Raw genomic sequence first — 12,809 nt, forward strand, 5'->3', positions numbered from 1 at the left:
GCCACTGTTAAAATGTTGCGCGAAAATAATTTTTGCCATTGCACCACTTGGCCTGGACTTAGAATCAGTTTGGGTATGCCCATCTCGTAGATAATCTTTAGGCGTGAATCTCTGCTTTGCTGAGGTTCTATGATAAAAAGACTTTCAATGTGAGCTTCTTTATGGATTTCCTTAATTAATTGTCCAATGCATGTGAAATTCTGTTTGCCTGTCTTTTCTATGGCTAATATTTGATTTTCTAGTTCGTTTGCTTTGTAACTTGCCAATAAGGTGAACACTTGAAACACAATTTGCCATGAAGTATGCATTGTGAATAACTGGAAATTAATGAGTTTCCTCCTTGGAGGTGACTTTGTCTTTGCCACAGCTGAAAATTGATAGGAATTTTCCCAAGCCAATATGCCTAGTGATTGAAATCTTTAATCACACCACACACAGCTTTATAACATTAATGGTCAAAATGGTTTAACAGAAGACTTGGTGACATTTTGAGCGAAACCGGCATTTTTAGACCCTACACCACCACTGTGGAATAGGGTATTATGACTTTGTGGTAATCAATGGGTCAGTATGTAACCTAAGGCACAAAGCCAGAAAAGGAAAATAAAAATCACAAAAATTGGTCCAAAAAAAAAACAGGATATCAAAAAAGACCCCACCATCCTACTGTGCCATCCTACATATACAGTATTATACAAATCGTACGTGCCATATCGCCTATGATAAAAACAAAGGACCTCACCTCAGCCTAAAACCTGCGCCGGCGGTGCAGCAGGTGCCTTCTGCCCATAATGTAATTAACATCCTCTTCAAGTTCGAGGGAGGAAGCAACCATCTCATTACAAAGCTCTTGCGCTCCCTCATTGAATTTCAGGGCCAAACTCATCATGTGGACGTCAATCGTACTAAAACCAGCCCTGTCGTAAACCACCCCACATGACACCTGCTTAATGGACCCGTCGTCCATAACCCTAGGTCGAATACCCAAGCATACCCTAAGGACCTCACGCTCCCACATCCTAAGCCTTTCTATCTGGGGTGACGAAATCCCATACCATATAGGAAAGGCATAGGATATGATAGGTCGGATCACTTGGCGATATATAAGTTGCCGATCCGTAGGGGAGAGATCTCCTCTTATAGCCAAAAGCCCATGATAAGCGAAATACAATCTCTTGGCTTTGGACAGAATGTAGTCAACATGCCTCACAAAACCGAACTTACCATCGAAGATGATGCCAAGATATTTGATAGACTCAGAGAGAGCAATCACCTCCCCACCAAAACTCGCAACGTGATAATACCTCTTAAAAATAGGGTAAAATGCCCATGCACGACCCCTCAACACCACAGCCGAGCACTCGGACCCATTCAAAACAAGCCTCCATGGAGTGAAATAAGAGAATAGCTTGTCCAGGTAAAAATTCAATCGAGCTGTCACGGTACTCGCCCTAGGGCCATTAAAGGCCAACATCAGGTCATCGGCATTAGCAAGCATAAGTCCCCCATGCGGCGGAACAGGAATGTCGCTATTGAATACACTATATAAAGTCGGCGGGCCAGGAAGAGACCCCTGGGGGACTCCCGCCAAAACAGGGCGCCGCGTAGATAACTCCTCCCCAACCCTCACCATAAAGGAACGGCCCTCTAAAAAGCCAGAGACCAGCCTACTGACCTGTCTACCAAAACCAAACCTTCAAGTTAAAAAAAAAAACACCGTCGTGTCCAACAGAATCAAATGCCTTGGCAAAGTCGAGCCCGACTGCCACAGTACCATGCCTTTTATCAAAGCCACCTATAACATGGCTCGAGTATACAGCCAGAGCATGGGTAGTGGAGTTTCTCCTCTCCCTGAAGCCAAATTTAAAATCTTCTATAAAGCCTTTCTCCTCAATAATCTCCTTCATCCCATCGAGAAAGAAAAACTCCAGGAGCTTCTCAAAGGGCGACAAAATCGAGATCGGCCTGCAACCGTGACAGCTACCGTGGTTCGACCCAGGTTTCGGTATGGAAACCATCACAGCGACCTTCCATGCCGAAGGGAAATATCCAATATTGAGACAATGGTTCAACAAAATAACGAGAAAATGAAAGACCACCTCGGCAACATTTCTCAGAACAACATCAGGGAGGGGAAAACCACCGCTAAAAATTGTTTCTGATGGTCTCGCCAGGATTCGAACCCAGGCTTTCAGCGTCATAGGCGGATATGCTAACCTCTGCGCTACGGTGGCCTCAAAGCTGTAAACAGTGCCCTATATAAAATGGTCCAAGTTTCGAAAATCCGGCCTAAGCACCGCACGCCTCTCCGGATCGGCAGACCTATGAAAAGTCCTACAAAGCCACCTTCGTTCTCGAATCAAACCTTCTATGTGCTAAGGCAGGGCGGGCATGCACTACCCGCAGACACCCTGGGAACAGAAACGCCAGTCGCCTCACAAAACACACCGCTCATACTGTCGACGCTCTCATCAATCTCCTCTATCGAATCTTTCCGGTCAGTAGGAAGAGAACAGTCACCCCAAACAAACCACCTTCCAATAACGACCTATACCTACGAGCATAAATCCGCCCAAAGTCCAGAAAATTGCGAGGTTCCCTATCCCTCATTTCACCAACAGCAACGCGTATCCGAATAGCCCAATGATCGGACTCATAGTCAACCGTGCTACATTGACCTCCGCCTATGACACCGAACCCTTGGGTTCAAATATCTGAATATCAGAAAAAATTTCAACGGTGCTTTTTTTCACCGTTCCAAATGCACACAGAAAAGTCCTTTACATTTGTCACACACAGAATAGTCCTTTTTATTGATATGTGAAAAGGACTATTCTGTGTGCGAACCTTGAAGGGAAGTTTGATAACAAATTTTAATCAAAGTTGAGTACAGTGAAAATTTCTTAAGTGTTCTCAGTGAGAATCATTAGAAGTCATCAATGCTGCGCAGAAGTTTGGTTTTTGCAGTTTGGTGATACTAAATCCTGAGAAGCAAGAGTAGCTATCAGTGCTGGAACTTTTCATAGCCCAGCAAATGACGTCTCTAGCGGAAAACCTTAGTGAGATAGTGGCTAATGCCTTAAATATTTGTGCTGGTAATGAAACAGCTCGGGAAAGTGAGAAAAACAGATCTATCGAGACCGATTTTCATTATGAGAATTTAAAATTAAGATAGCTTTCCAAATAAATTGAACATAGGCCTCTATGCAAAATGTTCTCAATATCGGGTGATAATTGCACTTTTTATGAGCTCAAGTCCTTAAATCCGGTGATCAGTGTATGTGGCAACCACATCCAAATTTTGACCTATCTGGACCAAACTTGGTAGGTAGATTTCAATGGGCCTAACGTTGCTCACGGTGCCGAATTTCAGCTATATCGGTATAAAAACGCCCTTTTTATAGGCTCAAGAACTTACATAGGGAGTTGGGTATACAAGGCAGCTGCATCCAAACATGATCCGATGCGAACCATCAGTTTACAGTAAATTTGACTTTTATTGGGCCGTCCGGTCTAGATGGGGTCTATATGAAGGTATAGTCCGATGTCCCAACATCCCACTTATTCTGCCTGTGGCCTTCCAGACCATTCTACACAATCTGTGAACATTTCAAAGAAGTTGGCTCAGCCATTTTTGAGTCTATATGAAACAATTGCCAGCTTTATCTCAATCTGAAACGATTTTTATTTGCTTCTCTTTCGAGACGAGCTCAATGATTGGAGATTTTTGCAATAGAAAAGGAAAGCTGGAGATCACAAAACACCAACCACTATGGGATGCGCTTCGTCATTTGACTAGAATAACTCATCGGCCATATTAGGTGTGGGAGCTTCAGGGGCCATAAATTGGTAAGACGTACTTATGTCGAATATACCGCAAAAATTTCCGATCATTGAGCTCGTCTCGAAAGAGAAACAAACGGAAAATTGTGAAATTATACAATCTTCGCCGTAACAGGCAAAAAAAACATGAACATGAAGGTTCGGCAGGGTCCGGCCGGGATTCGAACCTGGACGCTCCGCGCTCCGCGCGCCGAGAGCCAATGCCGCTGTCTATCGTTGGACATCAAATGCCATGTGTATGACATGGAAGCTAAGGAGTCGTATAGAAAACAAATCTATCACTGCAAAGGATATATATGCGGTGGAAAAGAACAGCTAATGTGAAAGTTGTTAGACTTGTGTTAGTGTCATGCTTACATCGTAAACACGTTTCCGCGGTATAGTCGGCGTCAGTGCGACCTACCAATATATGGCCCTTAAAGCCTCCACACCTAATATTGCCTACGAGTTATTCTAACCAAATGACGAAATGCATCCCATAGTGGTTGGTGTGTTCTGATCTCCGGCTTTCCTTTTTCATTGCAAAAATCTCTAATCATTGAGCTCGTCTCGAAAGAGAAGCGCCCTTACAGGAAAATTTTTTTCCAAAATCAATTTCGTGTGTCCTTGGGCAAAAAAATGGTTATCGGACAACAAATGTATGACCAGTATTTTGATAACAATATTACATGGACCGACAGGCAGACGGATATAGGCATATACATAGATAAATCCAATCAGGAGGTAATCCTTAGCCGATTGATGTACATAGCTCTTCTCCTTCTTAGCTTTGCAATCACCTGCACAAAATTCTAATACCCCTTTCTATAGTAGTGGTGTTGGGTATACAGATGCCTACAAAGTACTTCACTGCGTATGAGCAACATTTACAACATAAATATGACGTATACGTGCCAATGAACATGAAACTGAAAAGCTTTTAGGTGGTGAAGATTTGTACAAAGTTCTACAAAACAGAAACACAAGAAGTTAGAAACACAAGACGACATAAAGCTGTTGAATAGCAGTTCTTCAACCACAGCCCCAATATGAAAATCATTAAATTCAAGATCTTAATCATAACAAGCATGGGAAAACTTTGTTAATGTTAAGCTGCAAAAGACACCAAAATCTTTGACATTAATTATTTTCAAAGAAATCAAAATGTTACAAATTGGTGGTAAGTTATGCCTCAAGAAGCCAAGTTAGTAGGAAACTAACTTAGCTAGAGCTAATTAGAAAGTCGGATATTTACCACGGGTAAAAACAGAAAGTATAGATTCAGATTTTATCTTCATACAAAACATTTTCAATGGAAGACCGTCCCGTCAAGTAAAAAAACAAAAATTTACTCATAGATATCATCTTTAGCGGGGACAAACGTAGCATTGTTTAAAAATCTTAATCCTGACTATGGTCCGGATTCTGCAGATAAAGCTCCACTATTGTCAGGCTGCTTCGGCGGCACTAAAGGTCCTTCTGATGACGGGAGAATTTGACGTGGTTCTTATCCAGGAACCATGGATGTGTGGAGGAATGGTGCATGGACTAAGTATTCCTGGATTAAAACTACTCAAGAGTACAGGGAATGGGAGAGTCAGAGCCCGTATTCTTGCAAAGGGTAGTTATAATGTTTTTCTTTTTCCGTCGATAAGCACTGAAGATTTAGTAGTAGCCAGCCTTGAAATAAATAAGTCTAGTTACTGGCTGGCTTCCCTATGTATGGCATACGATTCAGAGATGCTACCTTCAAGCCTTAAGTTGCAGGAAGCGATGCTAATGCACATCACCTGATATGGGGAAGTTCGGATATCAACGAAAGGGGTGAGCTGCTTATCGAATGTATTATAAGTTGCAATCTGGAAAATTTGTTATAAAGCGGATAATACAACCTGCCAGCAACAGGCAGGAGGTAATAAATGTAACCTTTGTATCAGAGGATACAAGTGGAAGGATATTCGACTGTGAAGTGTTGAATGACTACAGCTTCATTGATCACATGTCTTGGAGAGGATGCTGCAGAAAAGTCGTTCGACTACACAGAAAAAAGGCGAATTGGGATACATTTTGGTACACATTCTGTACTACTATCCCTTCTGTATCGGAAAAGTAAGTGGAAACTGCGAAGGACATCGATAAAATGGACAAGCAGATCACTAAGGCCCTGAATGACTCGCTTGCCTCAGCATGTCCTAGAGCCAAACCAGGGGGCAAACAGCGGCCGTCATGGTGGACTTCAAAACCTGATTGGTCTAAGGAAGGGTTGCAGAAGGCTCTTCAACAGGGCGAAAGCTACAAGAGCACCATAGGATGGGCACATCTTTAAGGCTGAGCTAAGAAGTCTACTAGGGCGAGCTGAGAAAGGCGGAGAAGAAATCCTGGGTGGAATCTATCAGCTCATTGAAGGTTACATCTAAGTCCTCTAGGCTAAGGAAGATCCTATCTTCGAAAACTATTACGGTGGAATATATTAAGAAGTCGGAGAATGTATTGACAATGCCTAGTGAGGAAACACCAGAACTACTCTTGGGTACAGATTTCCCGGTAAACTCTCCAATGAATAAAGAGGCACCAGAAGAGATTGTCACTGATATGCATTCATAGGAGGCAGTGGGGGAAATTGTGTCTGAGTCGAAAATCCTTTGGGTGATAAAAAGTTTCGACTTCTTTAAGTAACCAGACCCCGATGATGTATCACCGGTTGAATTACAAACTGTATCCAACAGACTGACTCCTTGGCTTAGGGAGATATTCTCTGCTTGTATCAGCATGTTACCTATACCTGTATGATGGAGGGACACATAGGTCATTTTCATTTCAAAAGCAGGAAAACCTTAGCACACCAGAAGAGATTGTCATTGATATGCAATTGGGGAAATTGTGTCTGAGTCGAAAATCTTTTGGGTGATAAAAAGTTTCGAGTCCTTTAAGTCACCAGACCCCGATGATGTATCACCGGTTGAATTACAAGCTGCGTCCAACAGACTGGCTCTTTGGCTTAGGCAGATATACTCTGCTTGGATATGAGATACAAAGGTCATTTTCATTTCAAAAGCAGGAAAACCTTAGCACACGAAGGGGAAAGATTTTCATCCTATTAGTCGGTCATCCTTTATGCTGAAGTTTTTAGAGTGCTTAGTAAATACATATCTTAGGGCAAAGATCTTTGGAGATCGCCTGTCTTAGCAATACCATGCATATAGTAAGGACAAGTTCACTGAAACACCCCTCCAAGAGCCCCGCGCCTGCATAAAGCGTTCTCTTACTGTCAAGAAATACACAATGGTACCATTTCTGGACATAAAAGGGATGAGGGAGCTGGAGTTTATAGGCATATGCCGAAAGAAAGTTTATTATTTGCAGTACGGCATGCTTAGGATCTGTAACTTTGAAGAGAGGTTAACAGAGGAACACTTTAAGGAAGTGTACTGTCTTCTCTACTTTGGACTAGATTGTATCTGGAAGAAAAGGGTGTAAAAGTGGTCGTGGATGCTGATGACGAGGCTATTGCAGCTTGGAGAATGTTTCCCAACACTCTTAGAGATAAACTTGAGGAAGCTCTAAGTGCTACAGCGAAGTGAGCTACCGATAGTTGTCCAGGCGTAAATCGGAAATAGTTCTTTTAAGCAGGAGAATCAAGTTACCTACAGTGGCATCTCTTCTTGGGAGGAGAGAATGTTCCATTAGCTGAAAGCTCAAAATACCAGCAAAAGCTGAACAGGAAATTAAACTTCAAATCCAACAGGGGAAAGGGCAATAAAGGCAACTCTTGCCCTATACACCTACCAGAGAACCATTGGCATAAGTTGGGGGTTTAAATCGCGTGCCATTCACTGGATATATACTGCAGTTGTTGGAACCATAATGCTATATGGTGTTGTGCTCTGCAGGATGGCGATTCAAAGTGTACCACTATTCCTGATGGAACCGATTGGAACTACCATATATTGGGTTGGCCAAAAAGTGTAAAAAAAAGTATATTTGATCAAAGTTCATTCTAAGTTTTATTAAAAATGCATTTACTTTCTTTTAAAAAATCCGCAATTACTTTTTGGGCAACCCAATACCTGGTAATATAAGTTATATAAACTTCTATATGGATGGTTCCAAACTAGACGACCAGATGGCCTTTGGGGTGTACTCTAAAAAACTACGACTGGTCATATCGAGAATATTACTCACTGAATGCCACCGTAGCCCAGCGTTTGGCATACCCGCCTATGACGCTGAACCCTTGGGTTCGAATCCTGGCTAGAACATTATAAATATACAACATCATCAGAAGGAGTTCCATTTTAGGTTCTCACTTCTTTGAGATATTGTCAGATTTAGGGGATGTAAATATTCGAAAGTTGTTGGGCTTTTTAAAACGATCTGAATGGTTCAACGGTAGGAACTAGGAGGCATTTCCTTCCTGCTCCTGTTCATGGGGTACCACAATAAGTGATTCTGATAGTAGACTGCACTTGACCTAACACTGGGTATAATATTGAGTTGCCCAAAAAGTAATTGCGGATTTTTTAAAAGAAAGTAAATGCATTTTTAATAAAACTTAGAATGAACTTTAATCAAATATACTTTTTTTCACTTTTTTTCTAAAGCAAGCTAAAAGTAACAGCTGGTAACTGACAGAAGAAAGATTGCAATTACAGAGTCACAAGCTGTGAAAAAATTTGTCAACGCCGACTATATGAAAAATCCGCTATTACTTTTTGGGCAACCATAGTTGAAGCCGTGGTTTATTGGAGCGTATGTGTGATATTACCATATTTGGTATTCATCATACGCAGGGATGGTCCATTTTACTCTAGTACAGTGATGTGTACACTAATCCATATGAAAATAAAAAATTGTGCTTGTATGAGGGGCAGTAAATTCCGACAATCAAACAAATACAAAATAACAACAATAACAACAATGCGTCTACCGAACACAGGCACACGAATTGCCTTCACTATCCGTGTGTTTTTGATCGTTGTTCCAATGCCCGCGGGCAGTAAAATGCCGTTTATTCTAGAAATACCATCTGAAATCTCTTTTCTTTCATTTTCAGGTTTGTTATCTGCTAAAAAAGTCTCTACAATCTGAGGTTTGGTTAAGCTGGGCCTTGCAGATAACCCAACTTTATAATAAATGTCGAAAACCTTTGCTGGTGGAAGATGTGGGCGACAATGGAGAGGCAAAAAAATCCGCCGATGAACAACTAAATGCCAATATATGCAGTAATATGTATCCCGCTCTATTGCTGCCCTATAAATCCATAGACTTTCCATATGTGCTGCAGGTAAGCTTGAGTTAAAAGAGAAATCCCCGTAAGCATAAACAAATTACAGTCCCTTTTTATTTCCCTTTAGCTGGCTGCCCAACAACGCATTGAACAAAACTCTTTGGATCTCATGTTTGGCCTCTTCAATATGGGTGACCAAGAAGCGTGGCGTGATAATACAGCCAGTGAGTCGAATTGTTCTAGCTTGGAGATTTTGCGCATACTCACCTTAAATCTTACCGGAGATGGGGAATTTCAACAATACTTAAATGATAATAATCGGGATTATGCAGCCTTGGCCTTAGATACCGATGGCGCCCGATCATGCAGTGCCCAGCGTGGTTCTACGGTCACCTTGCGCAGTAAACACATTGAGTATTTTTTGCAGACTGAACGAAGCTTTGTGGCACAATTCATACAGAAGGCTTTCGATATATGTCCGACAATATTTGGTAAGCAAAAAGGTGGGGTGTGTTTTTTTAGACATGTGGTTTTTCATGAAGCATCCAGAACATGATGTGGTGGCTAAGAATTCAGGTTGTTTTTTTTTTATAAATTTAAGGGTTAAGCATTTTGTTTTCAAAAAGATTTTGGACAATGCCGATGTTCTCACACTTTTGGCAGCCTATTAGGCCGTATGTCAGCAATTAATCTTCGCTTTGGGTTGCCCAAAAAGTAATTGCGGATTTTTTAAATGCATTTTTAATAAAACTTAGAATGAACTTTAATCAAATATACTTTTTTTTACACTTTTTTTTCTAAAGCAAGCTAAAAGTAACAGCTGATAACTGACAGAAGAAAGAATGCAATTACAGAGTCACAAGCTGTGAAAAAATTTGTCAACGCCGACTATATGAAAAATCCGCAATTACTTTTTGGGCAACCCAATATATAAAAATCAATTTGTGTTTGTTTGTTTGTTTTGTCTGTTCCATATAGACTCAAAAACGGCAGAACCGGAAAATTTTTTGAAAATTTCACAGATGGTGCATTATGATGCCGTGGCGAAAATAGGGTACTACGTTTTTTGATATCTGAAGGGGGGAACGGACCCTCCCCTTTACCCTAATTTTCAGAAACGCCCCAACTCCAAAACCTACCAAATATACGTAAAGAGTCCAATCACGACAATATGGGACTCAAATGAAAGGTATTTAAGAGTAGAAAACGTATATGATATCCAATTGTCGGACCAAGTGTTTGGGGGACCACCCCAACCCCCAAAACACCCCTAAATCGGACATATTTACCGACCATGGCTATATGGGACTCAAATGAATGGTATTTGCGAGTAGATTACGAATTTGATATTCAAATGTGGGACCAAGTTTCTGGGGGTCCACCCCTTCCTCAAATCACCACGCAATCAGGCAATATGGGGCAATATGATCATGGCAATATGGGGCTCACATAAAAGGTATTTGAGTGTAGAATACGAATCTGATATTCAAATGTTGAACCAAGTCTTTGGGGGAGCCGACCCTCCCCAAAAACAACCCCTAAAGGGGACAACTTTACGACCATAGCAATGTGGGGCTCAAATGAAAAGTCTATGGGAGTAAAGCTCGAATCTGATATCAATATTCCTCCCCAAAAATACTCCTAAAGGGGACACATTTACGACCATAGCAATATGGGGCTCAAATGTAAAGCCTTTAGGAGTAAAGCTCGAATCTGATATCAATATTCCCCCCCACCCCCCCCCCCCCCCCAAAAAAAACACTCCTAAAGGGGACACATTTACGACCATAGCAATATGGGACTCAAATGAAAAGTCTATGGGAGTAAAGCTCGATTCTGATATCAATATTCGGGAAAAAGTGTTTTTGGGCCACCCCACCCCCATAAAACCACCCAAATAGGACGTATTTGCTGAGCATTGCAATATGGGGCTCAAATGAAAAGTCTTTAGGAGTAATGCTCAAATCTGATAACAATATTCGGGAAAAAGTGTTTATGGGCTACCCCACCCCCATAAAACCACCCAAATAGGATGTATTTTCTGAGCATTGCAATATGGGGCTCAAATAAGAGGTATTTTAGAGTAGAACAAGAACCAGGGCCAAGTCACTGAGTGACCGTCCCATCTCACAAATCAGCCCCCAAAACGCTCATGTTTGTCGACTATGAAGTAGACTACGAATGTAATATCACCATACGGGACCAACTGTCTAAGCGACGTCCCACCCGCAAATTGGACGTATTTGCTCACCATGACTATTTGGGTCTTAAAGAGAGTGGAGCCCGATATTGGTAGTTTTTAGGGCCCATACCCCAAACCGGACATATTAGCCGACTTTTGCAATAGGGGGTTTAAATAAGAGGTATTTGTTATCCAATTTTGAGGCCAATGGCAATATGGGGTTCAAATAAATGATATTTGAGAGTAGAGCAAGATGCTGATATATTTTCAGAGCTAAGTGTTTGGGCGACCACCTCACTTCCCAAAAAAACACCCCTAAATCGGACATATTTACCGACCATGTCAATGTGGGGTTCAAATGAAAGATATTGCGGAGTAGAGAACAAAAGTGATACCCACTTTCGGGATCAATTTTCTGGTGGATGCCTACCCTTTCCCCAAAAACACCCCACAAACAGCAATTGTTTACTGACCATCGCAATATGGGGCTCCAATAAAGGTATTTGGGAGTATAATACGAATCTCATATTCCAAATTGGGACCCTGTATTTGGGGCACCGCCTCTTCCCCCAAAACACCCCCAAATAGTAAAAACACACCGACCATGGTAATATGTGGCTCATATGAAAGGTATTTGAGATTTGAAAACGAATTTGATAAACAATTTTGGAGCCAAGGGTTTGGGCGACGCCTCATCCCATAAACTTCCCTTAGACCAATGCCAATATGGGGTTTATAAAAATGGTATTTGAGGGTAGAGCACGATTCAAATATTTTTTCAGGGCTAAGTGTCTGGGGGACCACCTCACCCCAGAAAACATCCCTAAATTGAAGATACATATTTACTGATCTTGGCAATCTGGGGTATTTGAAAGGTATTTGGGAGTATACCACGAAATTCATACCCACTTTAGGGTATGAACTCACCAACCGCTACCCTGGGGCACTACCAAAATCCATATGAAATGAAATCGGGCTCCAATAAAGTCTTTAAGCTGAAGTAAGTCTTTAACATCCAAACTACAATGACCTTAAACCCTCCGATATATGTGTTGTCGTTGCTATCACAAGAAGCTTAGTTGCGATCTACCAAGCCCAAAGGTTGCGGATAGTGGAATGCTCCATACGAAGTGACTGCAATGGCAGTCGCGGACAATACTGAGTGCCTACGATGCTCGATATGACAAGGCGAGTTATTGGCGCCTTTGAATACCCAATGGCCACCCTATTCCCACGGTGAACGGGCCTGCTTAGCAAAAATGTTGGTCTGGTTAAAAATCACATATCCTAAAAGAACACCCTCTTGTGGCATTGATTTCAACATTCACAATTGTTTTGTTTTGCTTTTACAGGTCATTCTAATCATGAAGATCTTCATGAATATGTTTTAAAGGGCATGCGTCTGATGTGGTCCTATGTGGGCATAATTTTGGATCACATTATTTTGTGGTGGATAGACACCCCCATATCTTGTTACTCTCTTACGCATGTGGATTCAATACGAAGTTGGTTATATTTGGCAAATGTCAAAGGTTTGTGGGATTTTGTTATCAAAGAGCAAATGATTTGTGTGTTTTT

General features: G+C 41.5%; 1 protein-coding gene across 1 annotated transcript in view; it reads left to right on the plus strand.

The window, feature by feature from the left end:
• The window catches only part of LOC106088669 (uncharacterized), a 30,942-nt gene that overhangs the window by 11,138 nt on the left and 6,995 nt on the right, over positions 1 to 12,809 (plus strand). Inside the window, exons 3-5 of the mRNA XM_013254303.2 lie at positions 8,876 to 9,106; positions 9,177 to 9,540; positions 12,584 to 12,763. Of these exons, the coding sequence (XP_013109757.2) occupies positions 8,876 to 9,106; positions 9,177 to 9,540; positions 12,584 to 12,763 (775 nt within the window). The remainder of the gene's footprint in view (positions 1 to 8,875; positions 9,107 to 9,176; positions 9,541 to 12,583; positions 12,764 to 12,809) is intronic.

The sequence above is a fragment of the Stomoxys calcitrans genome, chromosome 2 (genome assembly GCF_963082655.1).
Source record: "Stomoxys calcitrans chromosome 2, idStoCalc2.1, whole genome shotgun sequence".
NCBI lineage: Eukaryota > Metazoa > Arthropoda > Insecta > Diptera > Muscidae > Stomoxys > Stomoxys calcitrans.